General features: G+C 41.7%; 2 protein-coding genes across 6 annotated transcripts in view; both read left to right on the forward strand.

The window, feature by feature from the left end:
* GPR153 (G protein-coupled receptor 153) overlaps positions 1 to 27,485 on the forward strand; it is a 506,259-nt gene that overhangs the window by 259,880 nt on the left and 218,894 nt on the right. The window lies entirely within an intron of this gene.
* Positions 1 to 27,485, forward strand: part of ACOT7 (acyl-CoA thioesterase 7) — a 209,738-nt gene that overhangs the window by 138,335 nt on the left and 43,918 nt on the right. For all 5 annotated transcript variants that reach the window (XR_010086050.1, XM_063436456.1, XM_063436455.1 and 2 more), the window contains exon 7: positions 6,908 to 7,024. Coding sequence is in view for 4 of the 5 variants with exons in the window: in XM_063436456.1 (XP_063292526.1) it covers positions 6,908 to 7,024 (117 nt within the window). In the remaining variant the exon portion in view is untranslated. The remainder of the gene's footprint in view (positions 1 to 6,907; positions 7,025 to 27,485) is intronic.

The raw sequence follows: 27,485 nt of genomic DNA on the forward strand, positions 1-27,485 counted from the left end.
GACACACACACACAATGACAGACACACACACACACACACCGTGACACAGACAGACACACACACACCATGATACAGACACACCGTGACACACACATCGTGACACAGACACACACACACACACGACACACACACACCATGACACAGACAGACACACACCATGACAGACAGACAGACACACACACACCATGACACAGACAGACACACACACACCATGACACAGACAGACACACACCATGACAGACAGACACACACACACACAGCGCATGACACAGACACACACAGCGCATGACACAGACACACACACAGCATGACAGACATACACACACACCATGACACAGACACACACACACACACCATGACACAGACAGACACACACCATGACACAGACAGACACACACACACCATGACACAGACAGACACACACACACCATGACACAGACAGACACACACAGCATGACACAGACACACACACACCATGACACAGACAGACACACACACACACCATGACACAGACAGACACACACACACACCATGACACAGACACACACACACACACACCATGACACAGACACACACACACACACACCATGACACAGACACACACACACCATGACACAGACACACACACACACCATGACACAGACACACACACACAGCATGACACACACACACACACACACTCCCACTGACATACATACTTGTTGCTACCTATGTGAGTGGGTGGGCAGACTGATAGGTGTCCTGCGGCAGCATGGAGAGCTTGAATGGCGGCTGCAGGGGACGCTCCTCTTGCGGCCGCTGGGGGAGCAGGCTTTTCTGTCTCTGCTCCCTCTCCCTCGCGCGAAGCCTAATGAGACCGGGGCCGGAATATGACGTCATATTCCGGCCCGGTCTCTTTCTAGCGCGCGAGACACCCACATGTCTCCCCGGCCCCAGGTGCCAACGGCCCACCGGGAAATTTCCCGGTATCCCGGTGGGCCAGTCCGGCCCTGCACACACTACACACACTGCCCCATACACACACTACATACACTGCCCAACAAACACTGCCCCCATACACACACTACACACACTGCCCCACACACACACTACACACACTGCCCCCATACACACTACACACACTGCCCAACAAACACTGCCCCCATACACACACTACACACACTGCCCCCCACACACACACACTACCCCACAAACACTGCCCCCATACACACACTACACACACTGCCCCATACACACACTGCCCCACAAACACTGCCCCATACACACACACTACACACACTGCCCCACACACACACTACACACACTGCCCCACAAACACTGCCCCCATACACACACTACACACACTGCCCCCATACACACACTACACACACTGCCCCCATACACACACTACACACACTGCCCCCATACACACACTACACACACTGCCCCCCATACACACACTACACACACTGCCCCCATACACACACTACCCCCATACACACACTGTCCCACACACACTGCCCCCCATACACACACATACACACTGCACTGCTCACACACACACACACACACTGCCCCACACATACACTGCCCCCTAACACACACACTTCACCACTCACACACACACACTGCACCTTTCACACCCTCTTCACCCCTAACACATACCACTGCTCCTATGCCCTAAATCCCAGCAGACCCCAGGTAATTTGTCAAACTGTTCTTAAACGGTTTGACTACTTACTCTGGGATGGGATCCTGGCACTACTGGTGCCATAACTACTACACTGAGCTGTAGTGGTTATTGTGCCTGGATTATTTATTGAACCCTTAAGGACACATGACATGTGTGACATGTCATGATTCCCTTTTATTCCAGAAGTTTGGTCCTTAAGGGGTTAAATAATCTACAAGTGCCCCTCCCGAGATCAGGCTCTGGATCCGCCACTGGGTTGGAGGGATTTTATAGACTTTTTTTTGCTTTGTTCTGGACTCTGTGTAATGCCGGAAAAATCATTTGTATGTAATTATTTGCAGGAAGTGTTTATCTCATTTGCAAACAATAATCCAGCATGCTTTTCTTCCCCTGTATTTGTATTTTTATTTCTTGATAAACAGCAGGGATTTTTCCACTTCACCAAGATAAATAAAAGGAATGAGAAACATGTGAGCTTACCTAGTTAAAAGTAAAAAGTGTATTGGGCAAGTTCTCATAAAACAGCCCTTAAAAAACCAAGACATCATCTTAAAGAAGTTGATATGGGGTCGAGAGGTGCTAGGTGCTGTCTTATCTCATCATATGTGGTTAAAGCGGTTGTGTCACCCCCACATACACCTCCAAAATGACACATTGCTTGTATTGGAATTTTACTGAAATTCCAACCCAGTCAAAAGATATACTGAGAGTAAGCCGGGGGCTACTTTAACTTTGTTTCAGTGTTTTTCCTACCTTGGCAAGTTTGACAAAAGGAGAAGTTACTTTTTGCAAGCTTGTAATTTCCTCCAGCCGTCAGCAGTGGCTTATTCTCAATTGATATTAGTGCTGTACTCGCGTGCATGCGCGAGGGTACAGAGGTGACGTCTGCTCCTGGCAGCTGAAGCGCCAGAAGCTGAAGAAGATCAAGATCGCAGCACCCACGAGCGACAGGTTCAGTTAAATAAATCTAAGTAAATATCAAATTTCCCTGGTCTCCCACCAGTGATGATTCAGATTATGCAAAGACCCCAGACAGTGAAAGAGCCATTTTAAATGGTTTTTGTACATTGCAACCCCTAAGTTCTCTTGACAGCACTCAGGCCCCATTGTACCACCTCCTTCTGCCCCATTTGCAACAATTTTACCTCATAAGCACCCAGGAAATTAAATTGGTATAGGGCCATAAGTAGTACTTTAAGGCTTTGCAATGATCTGTTTTTTTATTTTATTAATACCCTTCCCCCTCGAGCGTACTATAACTGGGTAATGCTAAATCTGTGTCAGTCCATGAGAACTGGGTTAGAAAGCCCAGCATACATATTTAGTGTACATGGAGAAAGTGCTAATTTAGGCATAACTCCACTCCACCAAACCAACAGGGAGCATCAGAATCCGTAGTGGACTCGGGTAAGGTGGCAAACCATTGGTTTGCCCAATTACCAGGGAACCGGGGCCCTTTAAGTTTTTTTGTTTTTAAATTGCAAGCTGAACATTCCCTTTTTGACATCTTAATGTAGTCACCTTCCACGAGAATCCCTTGTGGGAAATTGCACCCTCCCAACTGGAAAAAATAGAATCAATGCCAGAACGCTGCAGACACCTCTACCTTCCTGCTTCTCCAAAAGGAAATTCTCCAGAGAGACCCTGGGCTAGACACAGAGTACTTTTGGCCATTAATTCCATGGTTGCTGGGTTTGTAATATGCACTTTCTTCTTAGACTTCCCTGCAGTTTATTATCACTAGGCACCACAGGGATGCTACTACAGCAGCCCCATTTAAGTGTCAGAGAATATTTTAGTCTTGAAAATTACATACAGAATGTTGGCCTAAATTTGCGACATGTTCTCAATAAAATATTTCCTCTGTGTGGATACCCATTTAGCCTTAGGTTACTGCAACCCACCGACCACACAAAAAGTAAACAACATGAAAGATTTAGAAGCCAAGTGGCAAGATTTAGTTTCCCAATAAATGTTACATGTAATAAATAAATTAAAATATCAAAGCTGACGACTAGTGATTGGAAACAAATTCAAATATTGCACATTTTATGTTTGCCATAGACTAGGCAGCAGCCGTTATTAATGGAGATGAGGCTGGAAGTTGGTGGTCTGCAGGATCTTAATGCATTGCATCAACAAAATCAGACAAAGTACTCCTGATCAAAGAGACATTGTGATTGGTCACAGGACTTCTATCACGCAGCACTAATTGCTTATTTATTTCCTGCAAAGAGAAAAGCAAACAAACAAAAAACCATATACACACTATCTCACAAAAGTGAGTACACTCCTCACATTTTTATAAATATTTTATTATATCTTTTCATGTGACAACACTGAAGAAATGACACTCTGCTACAATGTAAAGTAGTATGTGTACAGCCTGTATAACAGTGTAAATTTGCTGTCCCCTCAAAATAACGCAATACACAGCCATTAATGTCTAAACCGCAACAAAAGTGAGTACACCCTTAAGTGTAAATGTCCAAATTAGGCCCAAAGTGTCAATTATTTTGGGTGGCCACCATTATTTTCCAGCACTGCCTTAACCCTCATGGGCATGGAGTTCACCAGAGCTTCACAGGTTGCCACTGGAGTCCTCTTCCACCCCTCCATGACAACATCATGAAGCTGGTGGATGTTAGAGACCTTGCGCTCCCCCACCTTCCGTTTGAGGATGCCCCACAGATGCTCAATAGGGTTTAGGTCTGGAGACATGCTTGGCTAGTCCATCACTTTTACCTTCAGCTTCTTTAGCAAGGTAGTGGTCGTCCTGGAGGTGTGTTTGGGGTCGTTATCATGTTGGAATACTGCCCTGCGGCCCAGTCTCCGAATGGAGGGGCTCATGCTCTGCTTCAGTATGTCACAATAGATGTTGGCATTCATGGTTCCCTCAATGAACTGTAGCTCCCCAGTGCCGGCAGCACTCATGCAGGCCCAGACCATGACACTCCCACCACCATGCTTGACTGTAGGCAAGACACACTTGTCTTTGTACTCCTCACCTCGTTGCCGCCACACACGCTTGACATCATTTGAACCAAAAAGGTTTACCTTGGTCTCATCGGACAACAGGACATGGTTCCAGTAATCCATGTCCTTAGTCTGCTTGTCTACAGCAAACTGTTTGGGGGCTTTCTTGTGCATCTTCTTTAGAAGAGGCTTCCTTCTGGGACGACAGCCATGCAGACCAATTTGCGGCGCATGGTCTGAGCACTGACAGGCTGCCCCCCTTCCACCCCTACAACCTCTGCAGCAATGCTGGCAGCACTCATACGTCTCTTTCCCAAAGACAACTTCTGGAGAAGACGCCGAGCATGTGCACTCACCTTCTTTGGTCGACCATGGCGAGGCCTGTTCTGAGTGGAACCTGTCCTGTGAAACCGCTGTATGGTCTTGCCCACCATGCTGCAGTTCAGTTTCAGGGTCTTGTCAATCGTCTAGACCATCTTTATGTAGAGCAACAATTCTTTTTTTCAGATCCTCAGAGAGATCTTTGCCATGAGGTGCCATGTTGATCTTCCAGTGACCAATATGAGAGAGTGTGAGAGTGATAACACCAAATTTAACACACCTGCTCCCGATTCACACCTGAGACCTTGTAACACTAACGAGTTACATGACACCGGGGAGGGAAAATGGCTAATTGGGCCCAATTTGGACATTTCCACTTAGGGGTGTACTTCCTTTTGTTGCCAACGGTTTAGACATTAATGGCTGTGTGTTGTTATTTTGAGGGGACAGCAAATTTACACTGTTATACAGGCTGTACACTTACTACTTTACATTTTCAGTGTCACATGAAAAGATATAATAAAATATTTACAAAAATGTGTGGGGTGTACTCACTTTTGTGAGACACTGTATATATGCACACAATATGAGTGTTTCCAGGTTTTGCTAGTTTAGGAGGCCATCTCAGTATACAATGTATCCCCAGATAGTCTCAACAGAGTTCAGGAACTCCGTGATCCCCAGTGAGACGATACCTCGAGCGACCTATTTATTGCATCTAGGCGTTTTATGATGAGAAAATGAATTGTAATATGAGTGGATGTTGTACTATGAGTGGATATATTATTATAGGTAGATATTGTATTATAAAAGATATTGATATTGTAGATATTGTATTATAAAAAAAAATGAGTAGTGTACTGTAAGGGAGTGCATTGTAATATAAGAGAAATTGCATAACTTGTATTTCCCATCTTTATCCCAGATGACCGTTTTTTTTTATATATATATATATTCATGTTCCCTCTGTGTGATTTATCTAAAAAAAAAAATATGTAAAATGTCCATTCTTAACAAAATGTGACTTCTCTCTATCCAATGTGTAATGTCAACTCAATTTTATTATAATTGCACAGATGTGTATCTGTATTGGTTTTCTAAACAGACAAGGATGTATATATGTGTGCGTGTGTATGTATGCATGTGCGTGTGTGTGTGTGTGTGTGTATATGCATATATATGTGTATATGTATTGGTGTGCGTGTGTGTATGTATTGGTGTGCGTGTGTGTATGTATGCGTGTGTGTGTATATGCATATATATGTGTATATGTATTGGTGTGCGTGTGTATGTATGCGTGTGTGTGTATATGCATATATATGTGTATATGTATCGGTGTGCGTGTGTGTATGTATGCGTGTGTGTGTGTATGCATATATATGTGTATATGTATTGGTGTGCGTGTGTGTATGTATTGGTGTGCGTGTGTGTATGTATGCGTGTGTGTGTATATGCATATATATGTGTATATGTATTGGTGTGCGTGTGTGTATGTATGCATGTGTGTGTATATGCATATATATGTGTATATGTATTGGTGTGCGTGTGTGTATGTATGCGTGTGTGTGTATATGCATATATATGTGTATGTGTATATGTATTTCTTTAAGGTGTACAATATATATAGCCACTGGCGAGTGAAAATTTACCCCTGGCGAGTAGAAAATCACACTTTTTTCCTGGGTTAGTTCCTGGGTTTTTACCAAGCTTTGAGTTAATCCATCTATTATTTTCCGCAGCGTACAGTACAGTAATAAATCATTAAATATCCGTTTCCTGAGGACACGTTTCTGCCTTTTCAGATGCATTATTAAACTGTGCTTTTATAAAGAGGCAGACTTTATAAACTGATGCATAAATAAAGCTCCTGTTCTGTATAACCATCACTTATCAGTAATACACTCTCTTTTTAACAAGCGTTTCACGCTGTTCTTTCAGGTGTTACCATGAAGTTAATGGATGAAGTTGCTGGCATTGTTGCTGCGCGTCACTGTAAGACCAACATAGTCACAGCATCAGTGGATGCCATCAATTTCCACCGGAAGATACAAAAAGGTATGGACAAATTTGTTGTGATTAATATCTACACAATTAAATAGACATTCTATCTTTAGATTACAGATTTTGAAGATGATGCAACCTGTCCAGACAGGCTAACTGTGTATATTTTTTCTAGTCTAAAATTCTCAATAAATATAATTCTCATCTTGAGTAAAACACACAAACTTTTTTTACAAGGAACCTCAAATACCATGAAAAATATTTGAGATTGACATTGAGATGGATGTAGCCAAAATCAGGGCAGTCCTAAAAGGAAACCCTGTTTCAGACAAAACTGGGACTGGGTCAGAGGTTCACCTCCAGCACAATAACAGACCTAAAAACACAGCCAATTGTAATTTAAAAACCATAACTCCTTGGTAAGGACCAATCAAAATGAGTGAGGTTGTATCAACTTTTCCTAAAAGTCTCAGCACTGTAATTGCAGCCAATAAGGTACCAAGTATAAACCCAATGGATTGAATATTGATGCAACCAACACATGTATTTTTGCTTTTGGTTAATTAACCTCTGTGTCACAAAATATACCTCTCACTCAGAAGTATGTGGAGTCTCCGATGACCCCCAGGCAATTGCCAAGTCATTGAATTATCCATTCTAACAAACAATGCACATTCTTCCATGTATACAAAATTATATAGAATGAATATTGGGTGAAGTTAACCTTCCAGTGCCTGTTTTGTCACCTATAATCTGTGATTAATTCTACTCTGGGGAATTAGATGACCAGGCTCCACATTGTGCAACCCCCCAGCTTTATGTGTGTACTGCTAAATGATGGTCGGGATCAGGGAATAATATGAAAAATGATCTTTAGACATTCATATTGTTAGAAGCAGACAATGATAAATGCCAATTGGGACAGCTTTATTAATTAAGCTATCAAGCTTGATGTGCAGAATCTCAGCATGTGGAAAAGAATTGGCCGTATCTATGTATCTATCTATGGTTCTATCTTGTAACTTGTGTACCAATTCACAGTATGCAAAGACAACGTTTGTATAATATAGTCAAAGTTAAATAAAAAAGCAGTAGGAAAATGTATGCTAAGGAACTGATTATTTTTACAATATTTAAATTTGTCAAGTCTCGGTTGCGTACAAATCCTAAAGTCCTCTGGCAACTGCAACATCTATAACTAGTGATGGATAGAAAGTACTGTTTTCTGCATCTCATGTGTTGGCGTATCATATCTATTTTGCTGTTTTCAAAGCCGAAACTTGCTTTCCTCTTGCATAAACTCCCATTCCCACTCTGATATTTCCAGTAGAAGATTGACAGTGTTGATTATTAGAAATTAAAAAATTAGACAATTTTTTGGGCAGTACCCATGGCATGTGAAAGTTGCCCAAGTAGTAGTTTTTAGATAGTGAAGAGCTAGGCTCCACCCTTGGAATTTGATCCCGCCCCATCAGTAAGCTTTGGTTTTAACCAGTTTGCGTTTGCCCACTTAATGCTAATAATACTCATATTCTATCAATAATGTATTGAATTAATGTGGTTGTTAATTCTTACATTTTCACCTAGTGGCCAACTTGTTTTGCTTTTTTCTGAAATAAATAAATATATATATATATATATGTAAATATATATATATATATATATATATATATATATATATATATATATATATATATATAGATAGATATAGATATATTATTAAAAAAAATAATAATAATGTTATGCTTTTTGACTCCAATGTCTTGCCAGTAATACTCTAATTCACGTACCTTTCATTTCTCAAGACATTTTCACCTTGATTTAGTAAGCTTTACAAATGATTTGATACGGTTGGAAAACCTTTAAAAATATTTATCTACAGAAGTCACCATTGAAATCTATGGAAATTATTCTAACATTGAATCATTTTGAAAGCTTTTAAATCAAAGCCTCGGCCAGCTAAATGGCTCGTTGAGCCTCATGGAAAATGTAGTCCGCAAGAACTGCAGTGCTAAAGATAATACTTACTGCTAAAAAAGTTTAGTTCAATTTCTATATGAATTGTATTATACGAAGTAGTACCTAGATGTCGGCAGGGGAGAGAGTGAGGGAGGTACTCAAATAATGGAGCAAATGGAGACTCATCAGAGATTGTAGGGATGTGTTAAAAGCATGAAACTGGGGGAGAGCTGTCAAACGCGGTCTAGTCATTTCACCGCACACTGTGCAGCCCTCGTTGCCACTAAAACACTTGAAAATGTAGCTCCACTCATCTGTCCTTTCACCACACACACACACACACACTCTTCCCCAGCCCTCCTTCTTACACATTGTTGCCGTATCCTCATAGAGTTACAATGCAGCAGGCATGGAGTCTAAATGGAGGCAGCATTAGAGAAATTTAAATTCTGCAAACTCCACCCCTGGTGCCAGCAGTCTGTCAGCCCAGAGAGCAGACCTGTCTTTTAGGGCAGCATGTTTACTGCCCAAAAAAGAGGCATTGGGAAGAGCAGTTGACTGTCAAACAGCCAATGAGGGTGATTCACATTCTCATAGGATAGGATTTTTGGGCAAACAGCCATAGATCTGTTTTATTTTTTTTACTCACACTAGCAGCAGTAGAAGGTCATAATAAAGAGGGAGCAGATGGAAACTGTAATACTAATAATTAAAATGACATATGCAACGCATGTTTGAGCAATCAGACATCCCTCAAAGGTGTACGTTAACACACAAAAAACTAACCCCCCATCCAAAACAAATTAATAGTATAGTTTAATTATTATTGTTTTGTTTTTTATTGCAACAAACATTGGTGGTGCTTTGCCTCAGTTGCCCCTGTGGACAAACTTCCAGTGGTTGACATTTTTCTCCTGGTTTGCCATGTGGAACCACCAATAGTAGTAATATCAATAAAACAAAATGGTAAAGAACCTAGTTAATATGAGGGTTATAAGAATCCAGCTGTGGGTAAACGTAATCCGTACAAAAAACACTTTGTAAGGAGAATGTGTATGGAACCAGATCTTTTGTCACATGGTCCAAAAACGTCAGGGCAGCAGGCAGCATAATAACAAGGTCAGAAGGAAAACCTAAATATGACACCTAGAGGGAGGAGGGATTATTATCTAAACATCTATCTTACCTCTACTCCTAACAGAGTGTCCTTGTTACAATGCACTACATAAATCCCAAGTTATCACAACATAAATAGCATCCATAAAAATTACTATACAATAAGATAAATAAGAAATAAGGATAAACATAAATAGTCCAAGGTTACGTGCCGCTCTTCCTGCTTGTAGTATCCTCCACTTAGCAATCGATAAATTTGCACATAGCCTAGTAAACATATTTAGTATGCATGAAAGATTGTATACATATTTTCCGACTATGAACTTTGCAACAATGTATAAATCTTGCTCTAATGTATTGAGAAGATATATAGCAAGTTATGTGTTTCGGTGAATATGTATCTATTTTCTAGAATAGCATATATCTTGGCTAGCATAATGTGACACTATTTGAGGAAAACGGGTGTTATCAATGAGTTGGTAGCTTCAGAACACTTACATAGCGTGGAGGATCAGTGATTTTCCAGATACGAAACGCGTTGGACTAGCACGATCATCGTGCCATATCTTCGGAAACCCTGTTGGACACCGTACTTTTGGTGGATTGTGCAATTTGAACTGCTGACGTGCACAGCAGCATTTTTATATAGGAGAATATGGAATATGGAAGAAGCAAACACGAAAAGGGGTTTATGAACTGGGAATGGCTTGGTTGCTGGCATTGAAGCAGTAGAACAGCTAGTCATTGGGAAAACAGGGATTTTTATTGTACTTATATAATGAGTGTGCATTATGAGTGCACTAAAACACACCACTTACGCATTTACATAAAAATGCAACGCTTAGATTCCCCTCATTACCAAAAGGTGAGCTACACTTTCTTTTGTGTGAGCTCTCCTTTAATTATTTACATTTTCTTTATATGAGTAAAGAACTTTTTATTGAATTGATTCTAAAAATTGGTCATTTCCACCATCGATTGTCCCTAGTCTAGGCATCTTAACTACAACAATAAGTAGACGTGGTTACGGTGCCAGGTGTGTCCTGCCACCATCCAACAGTAAGTAGACTCTAATCTCTCTTCCTCTTCTAATATATCTAAAGCAGAGGTAGCTCTTTAGAGATAAAGGTAACTATTTAGAATGATTTACTTGATTGAGAGCATTAGATGATGTTCTCAGCCAATTAATGCTTTCAAAACATGGGCGGAATTGATGTTGCTAATGTGGAGGAAAGCATTTTTTTGGGGGGGAAATAATTCTTTATTTTCAAATGTGCAAGTAAGAACATATAAGGCAGAGTCATACATATTGATATATAAAAACAGCAAGTATCAGATTCAAGGTAACATCACGTGTACATAAACCAAGTTGCAAACCAACAGCTTTTGGAGAATCATGTATGTCAAATTAGGAAGCACTCCCACCAGACATGTCTTATACTGCCCTCTGCTGCCTTGCGACTCCAACACCGGTTGTCCCCTGCAGGTAGGCCTTTTTGCATTAGCAATTTTAAAAGAAAGAGCCAGACCAAGAGCACCTAGAAAGGTTCCAAACCATTTGACTATTTACCATGGGATTGTGCCACGAAACTCCTGGTACCATAACTACTACAGCACAGTGTTGCAGTTATGATTACTAATCTCGCCCTTTAATAAATAATATCTTGTTTTCTCCGTTCATTGCTGTAGAAACAACCCTGCAAGGTTTCAAGCAGTGTGTGTTTGTCACTGGAATAGAACATTGAATAGATAATGTTGTACACGCAAGAATTAGAGGTAATTTACTAATTTAAGCTTTCTTTTTTTATTTAATATTTCATTTTTTTTATTTTTTCCAGTACGAATGTACTGGAAGCTAAAATATTACTCGGTAATGCATGTTGATAGCTCTTCATGGAAATGTTGCAAAATTGCTTCCTACTGAGTAATGGAACATTTCATTATTAATGTGATTGTGATTTTAAAGAAGCCTGTAATTTGCAGAGCGCCAGTATAATAAGCAAACTTGTCGTAGGGATTAATTTAGTGATCAGGGCAGGAATAAAATGAATTTTCCTTCTGTAATTAAAAGGTTATAGGAAAAGCTGAATTTAGTGCATTATGCGAGAAGACTTCTCCTTTGCAATATACATAGAATTGCATGTGCATACAAATCACAAGGATATTGTATTGTGAACACAGACAAGATCATCTGATTTCACGTTATCTATTAACACATACAGCAGATTTAATAAAATAAGTAAAATAATTGGATGTCTGGCAGGTATGACGGATCACCGCTCTCAAGTAATTCCTCTTCATTTCTTGTGGTTTTGATACTGTAGACCAGTGTTCCCCAACCCAGTCCTCGTGGACCACCAACAGTCCAGGTTTTGTCAGTATCTTTGTTGGAATAAAACAGGGACACACATAAATCCTGGACTGTTGGTGTTCCATGAGGACTGGGTTGGGGCACACTGCTGTAGACTACCCACTGCTTCTTCGAACTCTTTGCAGTCTTTGTCTCCATGACACTATTCCTTCCTGGTTTTCGTCTCACCACTCCCAGTGCAATTCCTGTGCCTTCTTTTCAGATGCCACCTCAATCAAGCGTCAACCCCAACTCACAACCACCAACTTCATTTTATTGAATTTTGTTCAAGAATTAGTTTAAAATACTCTAACAAATAAAGATATTATATCATACTCTTGCTCGGTTCTTAGTCCCGAGTTAGTAAAACTGTAACGAACTGTATACATTTCTTGAAATGGTCCCCTTGCTAAAGTACAGGGATTAACCAATGTATTTGGTAATCTTGATTTTTAATTTACCCTAGCTCCTTGATGGAGATCACTCCCTCATCTTGTGGTCTTTTGTATAATTAAATGTATTTTGTCTCCCGATACTTGCATGTTTGGTTTGCCCAATAAAAATGTGGAGAATGTTGGCATAAATAAAATAGATAATAATGACTTAACAAATGCCTGAAAACTAATACTATAGCACCAATTTAATTGGCTTTTTTTGTGTAGCAGACCTGTCATAGTTGAATAATGTATATCTACCTTTAACCCCTTAAGGACACATGACATGTGTGACATGTCATGATTCCCTTTTATTCCAGAAGTTTGGTCCTTAAGGGGTTAAAATATCACAAAATGTATTATGCCTTATATTACGTATATAATAAATAATGTTAATTATTACATCACCTTGCAACATCTGTTTTTATGAGTCATCCGTGCAAGCCTCCTTTAATGATGTTTTGTATCTCATCTTATCACATTTTAATAAATATATCATGGCTGCATGTCATAACAATGTCATAATGAGTACATATATACATTTCCTTGTAGTATGTAGTGTATGTAGTTACAATTGCATATTGTTCTTCCTATAAACCTTTGATAAAATTAATTTTCGAAATGTTTGACACTACTCCATTTCAAATGCCTGTATTCATTAGGCAAAGTGCCGCTAATACAACTAGGAGTGGGTTTTTGAAATAATGAGCTGGAAAATTGCAGTTGTCAAGTCTTGTCTAACCAATACTAATCCACTTACTTAATAATTGATACCTATTCAGCCTTATCGCTTGTCAGTGAAACTGATAGGCCTTAATCTCAAGTGCCAATATCTTGGATAGCTTGACCGTATACCTACTAGAATGTTAGGTAGGTTTTGGTAGCTAAAGCAAATATGCTGCTAATTTTTTTTTTATTTTTTTTTGTCTGAAACAAGAATATTTAAGAATATTTATTTTTTGTACATTAATTTACATTGTTTACTTTGATAGAAGCATTTTTTATATTTTAATATTGTACCAAGGGATAGGCACACATGCACAACTCCTATGAAATTTCCAAAGCATGACTATCAAGCAGTTTTTAAGGAACGCTGTAAGCATCAAAACAACTTTAGCTTAATTAAGCAGGTTTAGTGTATAGATCATGTTCCTACAGTATCACTGCTCAATTCTTTGCCAATTAGGAGGTAAAAACACTTTTGTTTCTATTTATGCAGCCAGACCTAGCCACATCTTCCTTGGCTGTGACTCACACAGCCTGCAAAAAAAAAAAGTGATTTTTTTAATCAGATGCTAACTTGCATTAGAAGTTTTGATCTTCCCCATGTAAATTGAACTAGGACAGGATCATCCAGGGTCTAGCAGACTATTAACCGAGCAGGAGAAAAGACATTCTAAATGAAAGAGAATATGCTCTCTTTACAGGAAGTGTTTAGGAAGGCTGTGTAAGTCACTTGAAGGGAGGTGTCCTTAGGGCTGTGTAAACAGAGTAATTTTCCCCCCAAATGGCATATAATTGAGCAGTGAGACTGAAGGGGCATGATCTATACACCAAAACCGCTTCATTAAGCTAAAGTTGTTTGGTTGCCAATAGGGTGCCTTTAATTACTGTAGCACTGCAGATATGAGTGAACTGCATTTCCCATGATGCTGAGCATGCATAAAGGATGCAAGCAGAGGCCAGGAGTTAAAGCATGATTTTCAAAACTTAGCAGTATATGATATACCGGAGAAGACAGAAGGAATAAGTTGTGTGTTCTATACTGAGAGGCTACAATAGCATATACCATGAATATCCACTCCATAATTTTATGGCGAATCTAGGACAGTACTGTATTTATGAATATCCTCATTGTAGACACAGTGTTGCCATATAAAGCATATCAAACAAAGTGATGATCACAATGACCCAAAAATGAATGCCTAGTAACCCAAGTATACAAAAACAAACTGTTATTCTTAAATTCAGAAAACTCAATACAATCAAAACCCCAGTCTGTCTTCTTTTCCTGGGGAGGCTTTGGGGGGGTGTGCAGCGCCATCTGTTGGTTGAAGGCTGCCTTGCTGTAGTTATGTGCACTACCTGGATGTTCTGCCTGTATACTTTGCATATTTGAATATACTCACTTTAATATACACTGCTCAAAAAAATAAAGGGAACACAAAAATAACACATCCTAGATCTGAATGAATTAAATATTCTTCTGAAATACTTTGTTCTTTACATAGTTGAATGTGCTGACAACAAAATCACACAAAAATAAAAAAATGGAAATCAAATTTTTCAACCCATGGAGGTCTGGATTTGGAGTCACGCTCAAAATTAAAGTGGAAAAACACACTACAGGCTGATCCAACTTTGATGCAATGTACTTAAAACAAGTCAATATGAGGCTCAGTAGTGTGTGGCCTCCATGTGCCTGTATGACCTTCCTACAATGCCTGTGCATGCTCCTGATGAGGTGGCAAGAGGTTTCCTGAGGGATCTCCTCCCAGACCTGGACTAAAGCATCTGCCAACTCCTGGACAGTCTGTGGTGCAACGTGATGTTGGTGGCTGGAGCCAGACATGATGTCCCAGATGTGCTCAATTGGATTCAGGTCTGGGGAACGGGCGGGCCATTCCATAGCATCAATGCCTTCGTCTTGCAGGAACTGCTGACACACTCTAGCCACACGAGGTCTAGCATTGTCTTGCATTAGGAGGAACCCAGGGCCAACCGCACCAGCATATGATCTCACAAGGGGACTGAGGATCTCATCTCGGTAGCTAATGGCAGTCAGGCTACCTCTGGTGAGCACAAGGAGGGCTGTGCGGCCCCCCAAAGAAATGCCACCCCACACCATTACTGACCCACTGCCAAACCGGTCATGCCGGAGGATGTTGCAGGCAGCAGAACGTTCTCCACTGCGTCTCCAGACTCTGTCACGTCTGTCACATGTGCTCAGTGTGAACCTGCTTTCATCTGTGAAGAACACCACGGGGTGCCAGTGGCGAATTTGCCAATCTTGGTGTTCTCTGGCAAATGCCAAACATCCTGCACGGTGTTGGGCTGTAAGCACAACCCCCACCTGTGGATGTCGGTCCCTCATACCACCCTCATGGAGTCTGTTTCTGACCGTTTGAGCAGACACATGCACATTTGTGGCCTGCTGGAGGTCATTTTGCAGGGCTTTGGCAGTGCTCCTCCTGTTCCTCCTTGCACAAAGGCGAGGTAGCGTTCCTGCTGCTGAGTTGTTGCCCTCCTATGGCCTCGTCCACGTCTCCTGGCCTGTCTCCTGGTAGCGCCTCCATGCTCTGGACACTACGCTGACAGACACAGCAAACCTTCTTGCCACAGCTCGCATTGATGTGCCATCCTGGATGAGCTGCTCTACGTGAGCCACTTGTGTGGGTTGTAGACTTCGTCTCATGCTACCACTTGAGTGGAAGCACCGCCAGCATTCAAAAGTGACCAAAACATCAGCCAGGAAGCATAGGAACTGGAAAGTGGTCTGTGGTCACCAACTGCAGAACCACTCCTTTATTGGGGATGTCTTGCTAATTGCCTGTAGTTTCCACCTGTTGTCTATCCCATTTGCACAACAGCATGTGAAATTGATTGTCACTCAGTCTTGCTTCCAAAGTAGACAGTTTGATTTCACAGAAGTGTGATTGACTTGAAGTTACATTGTGTTGTTTAAGTGTTCCCTTTATTTTTTTTGAGCAGTGTATTAATTCAGAATCAGAATGCTTTATCGGGAAAAATAACATGGCATCCGAATCAACATGGCATTTGAATCAAGAGCCTTTTAGTCAACACCCTAGTAAATCGATTTTCAATTTATTTCCCAGATAGAAACAAAGAATGTGATGGCCCATCTAGTCTGCCCAATTTAAAAAAAAATTTTTATTAGATCCTTGCATTACCTTATATCTAGGAAAGTCTTATGCCTATCCCACGCAGATGGATCCATTCCTTTGGGTGTGGATTAAAAGATTTTTGAGTTGGACAAATAATTTTGGTTATCGACTAAACAAATATTTGCATATGTTCCCATCAACCATTCCCCTAGCCCATCCCTGGAGATCAACTATTCCTTCTCTCCAACAAATTATCCAGCACATGGGATAAAATGGAATGTTTGTGAATGTGTCATACTCCCGGAGAGAGAGGCCTCTCTGAAAATAATTTAATAAATATGTGTGTTGTTTTTCAACCTTTTTATTGTACATGTGAACAAAGCATGTGTTGATCATTGGATTTTTCTGTAGCTGTCATATGAATAGGACAATCCACACAGAGATATAAGAATGTTGTGAAGAAAGAAGGTTCATGTATTTGTACTTATCTAGTAGGCCAAAGGTTACCAGCCCCCTCCATCTCCCGGAACTGGATATATTTATACTCTATGATACATTTCCATCACACAGCTAAAGCTAAGTAAATGTTGACTTGGCAATAATTACATTTTACTATCTTAACTAAATATCTAATTTCACTGTATCCATGTATTGCTTTTGTGTCAACGTGGAGGTCACTATTTTCTTCATATCACGTGTCTGTCTTCTGAGAGACATAATTATTTTTTTTTCAACAGACCCAAATGTAATGAAGCACACGTTTTTGTTTTTTTTAGAATTCCCCATTAGAGCGTTGATGTTAAGAATAAATAGGGTATCATTACTTTTAGTGGAAAATTTAGTTTGGAAATAAAATATTGATGAAACCAGTCTTTTGGGTCTCTTTTTAAACTGGTTTTACAAAATCTGGTGCTGGTTATTACCTTTCAAATGATATTTGGTTTGAATATTCTGGGTGATTTTTTTAATATGTTGGTCCCCCAGTTCAGGGCTATCCAGGGATGTGACTTTTGTGGGGTTTCCATGTATTTTGGGGGTACTTTTGGGGTGACTGTAAATTATGTGTTTTTCTGTACCTGGAGATAATTGAGTTTGTACAGTTTCTGACTTAAATATCACTCAGGTCTGGGGGAGGGATTACCCTGTTGTTTTGTGTAAGAAACCCCTTCCATGGGCTTTGTTTTAAAAGGCCATGTGTGGCCCTGAATAAAACAGTCTTCTCCCAGCATTGAGCCTTGGCTCATGTGTAGGTGGGTTATGCGATACGGGCGATATTTCACTTCACTTTTTTTGGCGTTATTTTACTACGGAAAAGGGAATCCGTGGCTGTGATATTTTGTCGGACCGCCACATTTGGTGGCAGCGGTGGGATGTTCCTTTTCCCTAGTGCTATAATTTGAAGTTGGCCGGTGCAAGGAGCACGTTGGATGGAGATCGGGTACACTCAGCTCAAGCGTACCACTTTGAAGGAGCTATTGGAAGCTCGAGGGGGCATTGCCAGAAGAGTGCTGATCAATGAATTGATGGAGCTAGATCGGGAGAACTTGGCCATGGCAATCCCTGCCGTTCGTGCAGAAGACACCGAATCCATGAGGGAGATCCACGAACAGTTAGCGCTGTTCGGTAAAAATCCACCCCCCAAAATAATATCACGAATTATGGTGGATGCTGATGTGAGGGCTAGAGAGCAACGTGAGCTGCAAGTTCACTTACTGGTAATCCAGCGAACACCAGCATCTTCAACATACAGCCCCAGCTGTACCGCATCCCTGAAGCAGTCTGGAAAGGCATGCAGAAAGAGATCGCTGAAATGCTCTGCTTAGGGGTCATTGAGCACTCTGAGAATCCTTGGGTCTCACCTCTAGTCCTGGTACCAAAATGGGATGGCACAACCCATTTTTGCGTTGACTACAGGCGGCTCAATGACAAGACTTTTACCGATGCCTACCCTATGCCTAGGGTAGACGAATTGCTAGACCGTATCACTACGGGACGTTATCTGACCACTATCGACCTCTGCAAGGGATATTGGCAGATTCCCCTAGCCGAGGAGGCGGTTGCCAAATTGGCATTCGTCACTCTGTTCGGCCTATACCAGTTCCGGGTTATGCTGTTCGGAATGAAGAATGCCCCAGCCACCTTCCAACGGATGGTGGATCGCCTCCTAGATGGTCTCCAGGAATATGCATACCTGGGAAGCTCACTTGAAGCATATAGGGATATTCTTAGACAGGATTAGGGTAGCCGGACTAGCCTTGAAACTAGACAAGTATCACATTGGTATGGCGGAAGTGCAGTATCTGGGCCACCGTGTAGGATGTGGTAAGCAACGGACCGAACCAGACAAGGTTGAAGCAGTTGCTAATTGGCCCACTCCCCGTACCAAGACACAAGTCATGGCTTTCTTGGGGACAGCTGGCTACTATAGACGTTTTGTCCCAGAATATAGCGCCATGGCCAAACCCCTGAAGGACTTGACCAAAAAGAACTTACCCCGACAGGTCCTGTGGTCCCCAGAGTGCGAGACGGCATTCCAGTCCCTGAAAACAGCGGTTGTTAATGCACCTGTTTTGGCTGGCCCAGATCCTAACAAACATTTTATCATTCATACAGATGTGTCAATGTTTGGACTGGGGGCACTTTTAAGCCAGGTCGGGGAAGACGGGGGAGAGCATCCAGTGGCTTATTTGAGTTGGAAACTATTACCCCGGGAGGTCAGTTACACGGCCATTGAGAAAGAGTGCTTAGCCTTGGTGTGGGCACTGAAGAAATTAACCCTGTACCTCTATGGCCGTGCATTCACCCTCATTACTGACCTTAACCCCTTAGTCTGGCTTAACTGGGTCGCTGGGGATACTGCCTGTCTTCTGAGGTGGAGTCTAGCCCTACAACCCTATGACTTCACCATCCATTATAAACCTGGAAAACAGAACGGGAATGCAGATGGGCTATGACACCAGACAGAGCTGGTCCCTTAGGGAACTAATTGTACTTTCCGGACAGCCCCAAGTGGACCCGATAAAGGTCCAACTGTGTCTGCCGGAGCTGTGAGCAAAGGGGGAACAGTGTGAAGGAATAGCTCCATTGCTTGTTTTGGTTGTTTTCGTGGATTTATATTCCCTTTTATTTTGATTCGTTCTACTTGGTTTGGTTCCTGAACGAGGACCACCCAAGACCCTAATTAGAACTTGGTTGAGTTGAGTATCCTGTACAAAAACTGCAAAGGAAACAATTAATAGAATGCTCCATCTTGTCTCCCAAACGCAGGCAGCGGGACATGGTCGTCGAGTGCCTGGAAATGTTTTCGGCCAGGCACTCCCGTGAACGCCGGTAATGATAGACCTGCTGCCAGTTGAAGTTCCCAACCATCTACACGAAGGGCGCTCAGGAGTCCGCAAATACCGAACAAGGGGAGCATTTTCACAGTGAAATCTTTTGTGTACCTTATGTAGTTTTAATGCAAAATCCCTCAGATCTCTGTACTGTGTAGGCAGGAGTAAAATCCAAGGGGGTGGGTTAGACTGGGCACCCCACCATCTAACAAGTTCAGCAGCTACAACTGGCTGGGCCCCTACTTTCATGTTACATAGCCCTCTGTCTTTTCAAGATTAGTGGGAGTTATGCTCTTCCTGGAAACATGTATATTTATGCGTATACTGCATTTGTCTTCCATTCAATTTCTTTATACTCCTTTAAAGAATGCAAGATGTCTGTTTAAATGATTACACATTTAAATGCATTCCGTGCATTCTTGGCTAACTGGCTGACTAACATTTTCACTTCCTGTATGGAAAAACTAAATACACATTTCTGGGATTTATAGGATCAGTTGCGAAGAATCTGCTAAAAGAGCTCCTTACTGCTGCAGAATTAAGCGCTGCGTTCTATGGACATGTTAATAGGCTAGTGTGCTTTAACTATAAAAATCATTACAGTAAACTTCAAAGCTTGCGCTGGTGAAATGCAATTTTAAAGTAAGACATTGTTGCTTACAGTGTTGGATTATAAATTTCTGAGATTTGAACCAACTCCCAAAAAATGTTTTGGGAGTTTCTTTTTTGCACTTTTATTTTACATAAAACAGAACATAAATCAATTTAATTATTTTAACACTTGTAAAATTTTGTAAACCGATTGTAAGATATATTTATAACATATTTACTCACACTGCCTGACTTTTCTGCTTAGAAGGCAATATTTCTTAGGATCTAAGGGGTGCAAGACTTCAAGGGTGTGAAAGTCTGGCCAATATAGGTTTCAAAGAAACCTGGTTAAAGAAGTGATTTACAAATAGTAGCACAGGGGTAGGCAACATGCAACACTCCAGATGTTGTGTATCACATCTCGTATAATGCCCTGACAGCTATAATGTTGCCAAAGCATTAGGGGAGATGTAGTCCACAACATGTGGAGTGCTGAAGGTTGCCTACCCCATAGTAGAGCCAGTGGTGTGTTTTGGATTCGTGTTGCCCTAGGCATGATGAAACTCGGACACCCCCTAATCTAAATTGGCCCACCCCTGTCAAGACTGCACCTTTTCCTGCTTAAGACCAACACGCAGTTTGACTGACATACACATACACTGACATAAAAACCCACTCACAATCGTTTGAAAACACAAATATAGACACACACACATTCACTGACAGACACATGCACTAACAAACACACTCACAGACATACACTGACAGACACACACACTCACAGATATATACTGAAAGACACACACATTCACTGGCACACACACAGGCACACACTCACTAACAGACATTCACTTGTTAGCCTCACTGTAAATACAGCACTGAGCAGAGAGTTAGTGCTCCCATGCCTTTGAATTAAAGACTAAAAAGGTACAAAAAACATTTGAGCATAGTTCTCCTCCTATTCTTATGAATAGGAGGCCAAGTATTGGCTAACATATCTAAGCCACATCCTGGTTTCTCTAGACTTTGTAGAGGAGCACTAAGTAATTTTTTTTTTTTTTTTTTTATTCTTTATTTTCATTGTGGAATATCCGACAATATAGCCTTCATAGCCCCAACGGCTTATGCAGGCACAATAATAACACTTTTGTACAATTTCGTGACATTGGTGGTTTTAACGCCAGTTTTACAGATTGTGATATTCGAACCATATAACCTGTTCAATTGCATGATGCGATCTAAGCGTATATATAAGTATGCCACCTTAACATATGCCTAAGCTATCTCTGCGTAACAGTCAACCTGTAAGTCGGGCTGAGGTATAATCTGCACTTTTTAGGGATGCATTGGGCTGGTTGGTCATAGCGCATGTATTGTCTGTGCCGCTAGTGACGGTGGTGGGTAGTAGGTTAAAACTGGCATAGAAGATTAGCTTATGGGCTCCCGGCCCTTTACGTGGTATTAGGTATGTTAGATTTGGCGTCGGTGTATGGGCTGGGTGTCCGTGGTTCGTCGCTGTGTGAGCGAGTCTTATATCAGAGCTTGGTTGTCTGTGTGTCCCCAGGTCTTAGCTTATATTGTCTGCTGATAGGGGTTGTTACTACGCCTTGTAAGTAGAGTAAGTGCTCCATTAGTTACTATGCCCTTTAACCCCAGGGCATTGGGGGGGGGGGGGGGAGAGGTCTATAATCTATGTACGGGGCATTCGCCTCGCCTGTTCAGGGCGTGTTGGCCTTGGCCGACCGGTAAGGCGAGGTCTAGGCTGTAAATATTATAAAATAATATAAAATAACTGGTATAACAACAGGAGTGCAATCTCAACTAATAACACGTTAACCTAAATCTGGGCGTATAGTCGCTACTGGTTTCAAGGTACAGACTCAGGGTGTTCAGCAGGAATGTCCATGGCGACATTGGGTAGCCCCAGTGTGGCCATTAGGGCTGGAGCGTCCCCCAAGGAGGAAATCTTATAGTGGTTGTCGCCTTTGGTCACCCATAGCGTTCTTGGAGTCGCCCATCGGTATGCGATGCCAGCTGTTTGTAGGATGGACGTGACTGGCTGCAGGCTCTTTCGCCACATAAGGTATCTCTGCTTAAGTCCTGGAAAAATGTAAGCTGGTGTCTCAAAGTCATGCGGTGATTTTCCTTTGACTGCTGTCATCAGAGCAATTTTGTCCGTGAGGGACTGGCATCTCAGGATGACGTCTCGTGAGGTTGCTTGTGGTGCTAGTCGAGGTTTGGCGATGCGATATACGCCATCAAATGTGAAGTGTTTTGTTTGCTTATTTGGGAGGAGGGAGGCCACCAAGCGCCTTATGTAGTGGGGCAATTCGTCCAGTGGTACCTCTTCAACCTTGTATTTTGATGTTCTTTCTCCTGCCCCTGTCCTTCAGTACATTTATTTGTCTATTGACATTAGCTTGTGCCTTTTGCAGCTGAGTGACTGTGTCTTTTAGGGATGTGAGGTCTTGGCACAAATCTCGTACCTCTTGTTCTGCAGCGTGGATGCGGGATGATACCGCTTGTACTTCAGTTGCTAGTCCTTTTAAGTCAGCCTGCCAAATAAGCTGGAGATTTCGCTGGAGGCCAGTAAGCATAATCTGAATGTCGTGTTTTGTGGCCGGAGTAAACTCTTCGGCGGGTTGCATATTCGTGCTGTCACTGGCGGCCTGGGCTGCACTGTGTGTAGAGTCTCCATTCTCTGACCGCTCGGGTGAGACTGCTGTGGCGGTTCGAGTCCGCTGTTGCGTGGGAGTCTGCAGCATGCTGATTATGTCCCTGTGCGGTAAGGAGTTGTTCTGGGCTGGTTTTTGGGACCTCCGTCCCATTTCTTCCTGGGAGTAAAAGTCTTCGTTGGCACAGTATAAGCTCGCCCCGAGCCAAGATGTTAATTCCCTGTTAAGGATCTGCTCACGTGTATAGTAGGCCCCAGTACCTTTAGCGCAGCGTTTCGTGCCCGATTTCTGCACAAACGGCATCTGTGGAATCAGCCGGTTGTCGGGAGTATGTGCTCACCGCTCGCTTTTCACGGTGAGGTTTATTTTTACGCATTTTTGCTGATTTGTTCAGTCCTAGATGTCAGAGCTGCTAGAAATGGCGCCCTTCCCGCTGTGCCGCTAGCTCCGCCCCCGCACTAAGTATTTTTAAAGGAATCCTTTAGTGCTGTTATTATTATAATGCAATTTTATACATTATACCAGAAAGGTTAGTTAAAGGACCACTATAGGCACCCAGACCACTTCAGTTCAATGAGGATTAACCCTTTCTGCTGTAAACATAGCAGTTTCAGGGAAACTGCTATGTTTACAAATGGGTTAATCCAGCCTCTAGTGGCTGTGTCATTGACAGCTGCTAGAGGCGCTTCCGCGCTTCTCACTGTGATTTTCACAGTGACAAGACGCCAGCATCCATAGGAAAGCATTGAGAATGCTTTCCTATGAGACTGGCTGAATGCGCGCGCCGCCGATGACGGGAAAGGAGGAGGAGAGTCCCCCGATGCTGGAAAAAAGGTAAGGGATTAACCCGTTCCTCCCCCTAGAGCCTGGCAGGAGGGGGCCCCTTAGGGTGAGGGGGACCAAAGGACCCTATAGAGCCAGGAAAGAGAGTGTGTTTTTTTGGCACTATAGTGGTCCTTTAACCCCTTAAGGACACATGACATGTCATGATTCCCTTTTATTCCAGAAGTTTGGTCCTTAAGGGGTTAAAATCCATTGTGGAGTGTCCCTTTAAATCTATTGAGCTATTTATATACATCTAAATAAACTGGCTTAAAGACCTTACAGCTTTCCTCTTTGCATGCTGTCGTGGATGGGATACGGCGTGCAGTATTTCACGTCTGTGTCTGGGAACCAAGGCCATTTCTAGATTATGAGTATATAAAATGTGACATTCAATAGCTTGAAGGAAACCTTTTTAAAAGCACGGGTACAGCTCTAATTGTGTTCTCAGAATAGCCTAGAGTTAGATATTAACATAGCTCCCTGGCATTTCTTTTAATCCATGTTAATCTTTACATACTTAACTAAAAGCCAAAAGTATAATTTATTTATAAGGAAAAGGTACAGGTTTTTTTTTCTCTCTAAATCAACAAGTCAATATAACATTGCAAACTGAAGGAGAGAAATGTCCCCATTATTTACATATGTCCTAAATTCAGAAAGTACTTGCGTAAATAAGCAATATTAATTAGATGAGTAAAAAACACAACTTTGTTTTTCAATATTGGGTATGTGCATAGATAAATATTAAAACAATTAAAACCGGTCATGCTTTAATGGTAAGACAGATCCTATGGAGAATGCCTCTGCTCAGAATTACTGGGAAGGTAGGATGTGAATATGAAACTTCAGCAAAAGGAACCGAGTCAAATTCATTAATGGACTGAAGGAGGCACCAACCAAGGAGAAATTGAGGGGGCGAATGAAAAGACCTCTTTGAGGAAAGCATAGAAGTAAATTGAAAAACAAACCGTTAGGGGTGGATATACTTATCCAAAGGATTTTTTTAAATTAAAGATATACACAGTTTTATCATTAGCTATTTTATATATATATATATATATATATGTTAAAAGGCCTGAACTTGTGGAGGCCTGAATTTGTGGGAGGAGTAAGTCCCCTACTTAAACTCCCAGCCCCTACTCACCTCTGCCTTTCAGCTGATTGTTTTGTCCCCATAGCAACCAGCACTTCCTGTCCAGCTTCCCTCCAGAATTTTTTCCTGTTTCCAGCAGTCAGACGTCCTGACCAGTCCTCTGTCCGTTTGAGGCCTTCCACTCGGTTCCCGGTCAAGGTACCCGGTTTCCGGTCACGAGACCGGCACGTTCACGTAAGTTAGGCGTAGGAAATAGCGCCCCGCTATTTCCCGCCGTTCGGGCCTAAAAACGTAGGGGTAGGCTCCCTCTATCATATTCGTACAAATACACGCTTTTTTAACCGATTTCAGTGTTCACGCCAAAACAGACGAACGCTCGGCACTTTATCACTGCTTTTACATATTCGTACGGAAACTACCTAATCTATTATTATTTATATACACAGTAATATTATTACGGGCATTCTCTTATTTCCGTTTGGTCACCCAGGACCAATCTATTTCGTACGATTAAAACACAAACACCTTGCTCTAAATCCATATTCGGCTAGTTCTTATTCAAATAGGCTACAGTATGCACTAAGTTCTATTTCATGAATTCTACTTTTCTTTACGTATATTCCCTGTTCGGTCATATTGCTACTGATACCTTTTTTTGTCAGTTTGGGGATATAATTAGCTTGTTTAAAAATCTGCCTTGTGATTTTCTTTCTATGTTAACCAGTTAATTTGTTTTACTACTTTTTAAAATATCCACGTCTATCATAAACGTATGGTTTCTATACACTGTGGCAGGATGGCCAGGCTCTTCACAAACTTCAAATGCAACAGTCAGGATAAAATAGTACTGCAGTTTATTGTCACTTTCCACAATACATACAAGGTTGTGCTCTCCCACAAAATAAAACAAAAAGAAAATAAATCCTACTCCAACTTGGAGACTTGCTAAACAGTATTACTAACTATCCAACTGGCCAGCTAATCTAGTTCCCAGTTTTAAACAAAATGAAATACAGCACTTTAAGCAGGTTTCACACAGTACCTTTGTCTGAGGCTTAACTGCCTCCTCTCTCCCAGCTGTTAGACTCTCTGATGTCTTCAGAGGCTAACCTTTTAAAACCCTAGTGCTGGTTAATTACATTCACCTGGTATATAACATTCAAGGGGTGACTCCCACCAATTAACCCCATCATGCTGGGAATAGAGAGCACTCCAATCTATTACTAACATAAAAAGCCTCTCTGACCTTGCCACAACACATATTTACCTATTAAACACTTCATTTTGTCACATATACTAATAAATACTGTTTATAAACACAATATCCGGCACATAAACGTCTGTACTATTTATTTTCCATATAATCACGCTGTCACATATTTTTGGCTTTACAGACTGCATCGGTTTCTCGCTTTTTCTGCGCTAAAGTTGTTTATTTCAAGGTCTTTTATTACAGGAACAGGTATTGTATTTTATCACTTTGCATTATAAAGCCATAGGCCTAAAATGTTTACATATTGGGTTTTATTACTTACCTCCACACCTGTCGTTAACTATGGAATTTTTCTTCGGTTAACCCTTAGCTCCAGTATTATTCTAGGCTTCCCCCGGTTCTACACAGTTAAACCGTTTCGCATAACGTAATTTCTTTATGTCAAACCAAGGTATAGTTCACAACTCGTTTGTTACTACACCTCATATAAAACCTATCACGGTCTCAAGTTCATTACTACTTTTCCACAGGCTTACGCCCACGGTACGTTAATTCTTTACTATTATTTCTACTCAGACATACGGTCATACAGCCATCAGGCTCCGGTAAACACCAAAACCTGACCCGGTACTCAGCCATACCTTCAGGTACTTACGTCTATACCCAAATACGTCCAATCGTCACCCCAAGGCCTCATCCAGCCTTCTCACAAATATCTATTTCAGCCCAGTCACACACTTAAACCTTCCAGATCCCTCAATGCAGGATCTCACGTTGCGCCCCTAACAAACAACCTACTCCCAATTCAAATCATACGCCACCACGATACGCATAAATACGTCAACATCTGTCTTAAAGCCTCAGGACTCTTCCTCAAGGACAGCATAAGACGAGACTTACCACACTTATTACCACCAGAAGGTTCCAGATACCATTCGCAAGAAGTCAAGGTTAGTATCTACACAACATTCCAGTCCTCTCACCTTATCCTTAAATATACAATCGAACTGGCTACAGGGTCTAGGCTAATGCCTTAGCGCACCCTATCAGAAAACCCGTCCCAGCGAGGCCTTCCATCCCCC

The sequence above is a fragment of the Pelobates fuscus genome, chromosome 11 (genome assembly GCF_036172605.1).
Source record: "Pelobates fuscus isolate aPelFus1 chromosome 11, aPelFus1.pri, whole genome shotgun sequence".
NCBI lineage: Eukaryota > Metazoa > Chordata > Amphibia > Anura > Pelobatidae > Pelobates > Pelobates fuscus.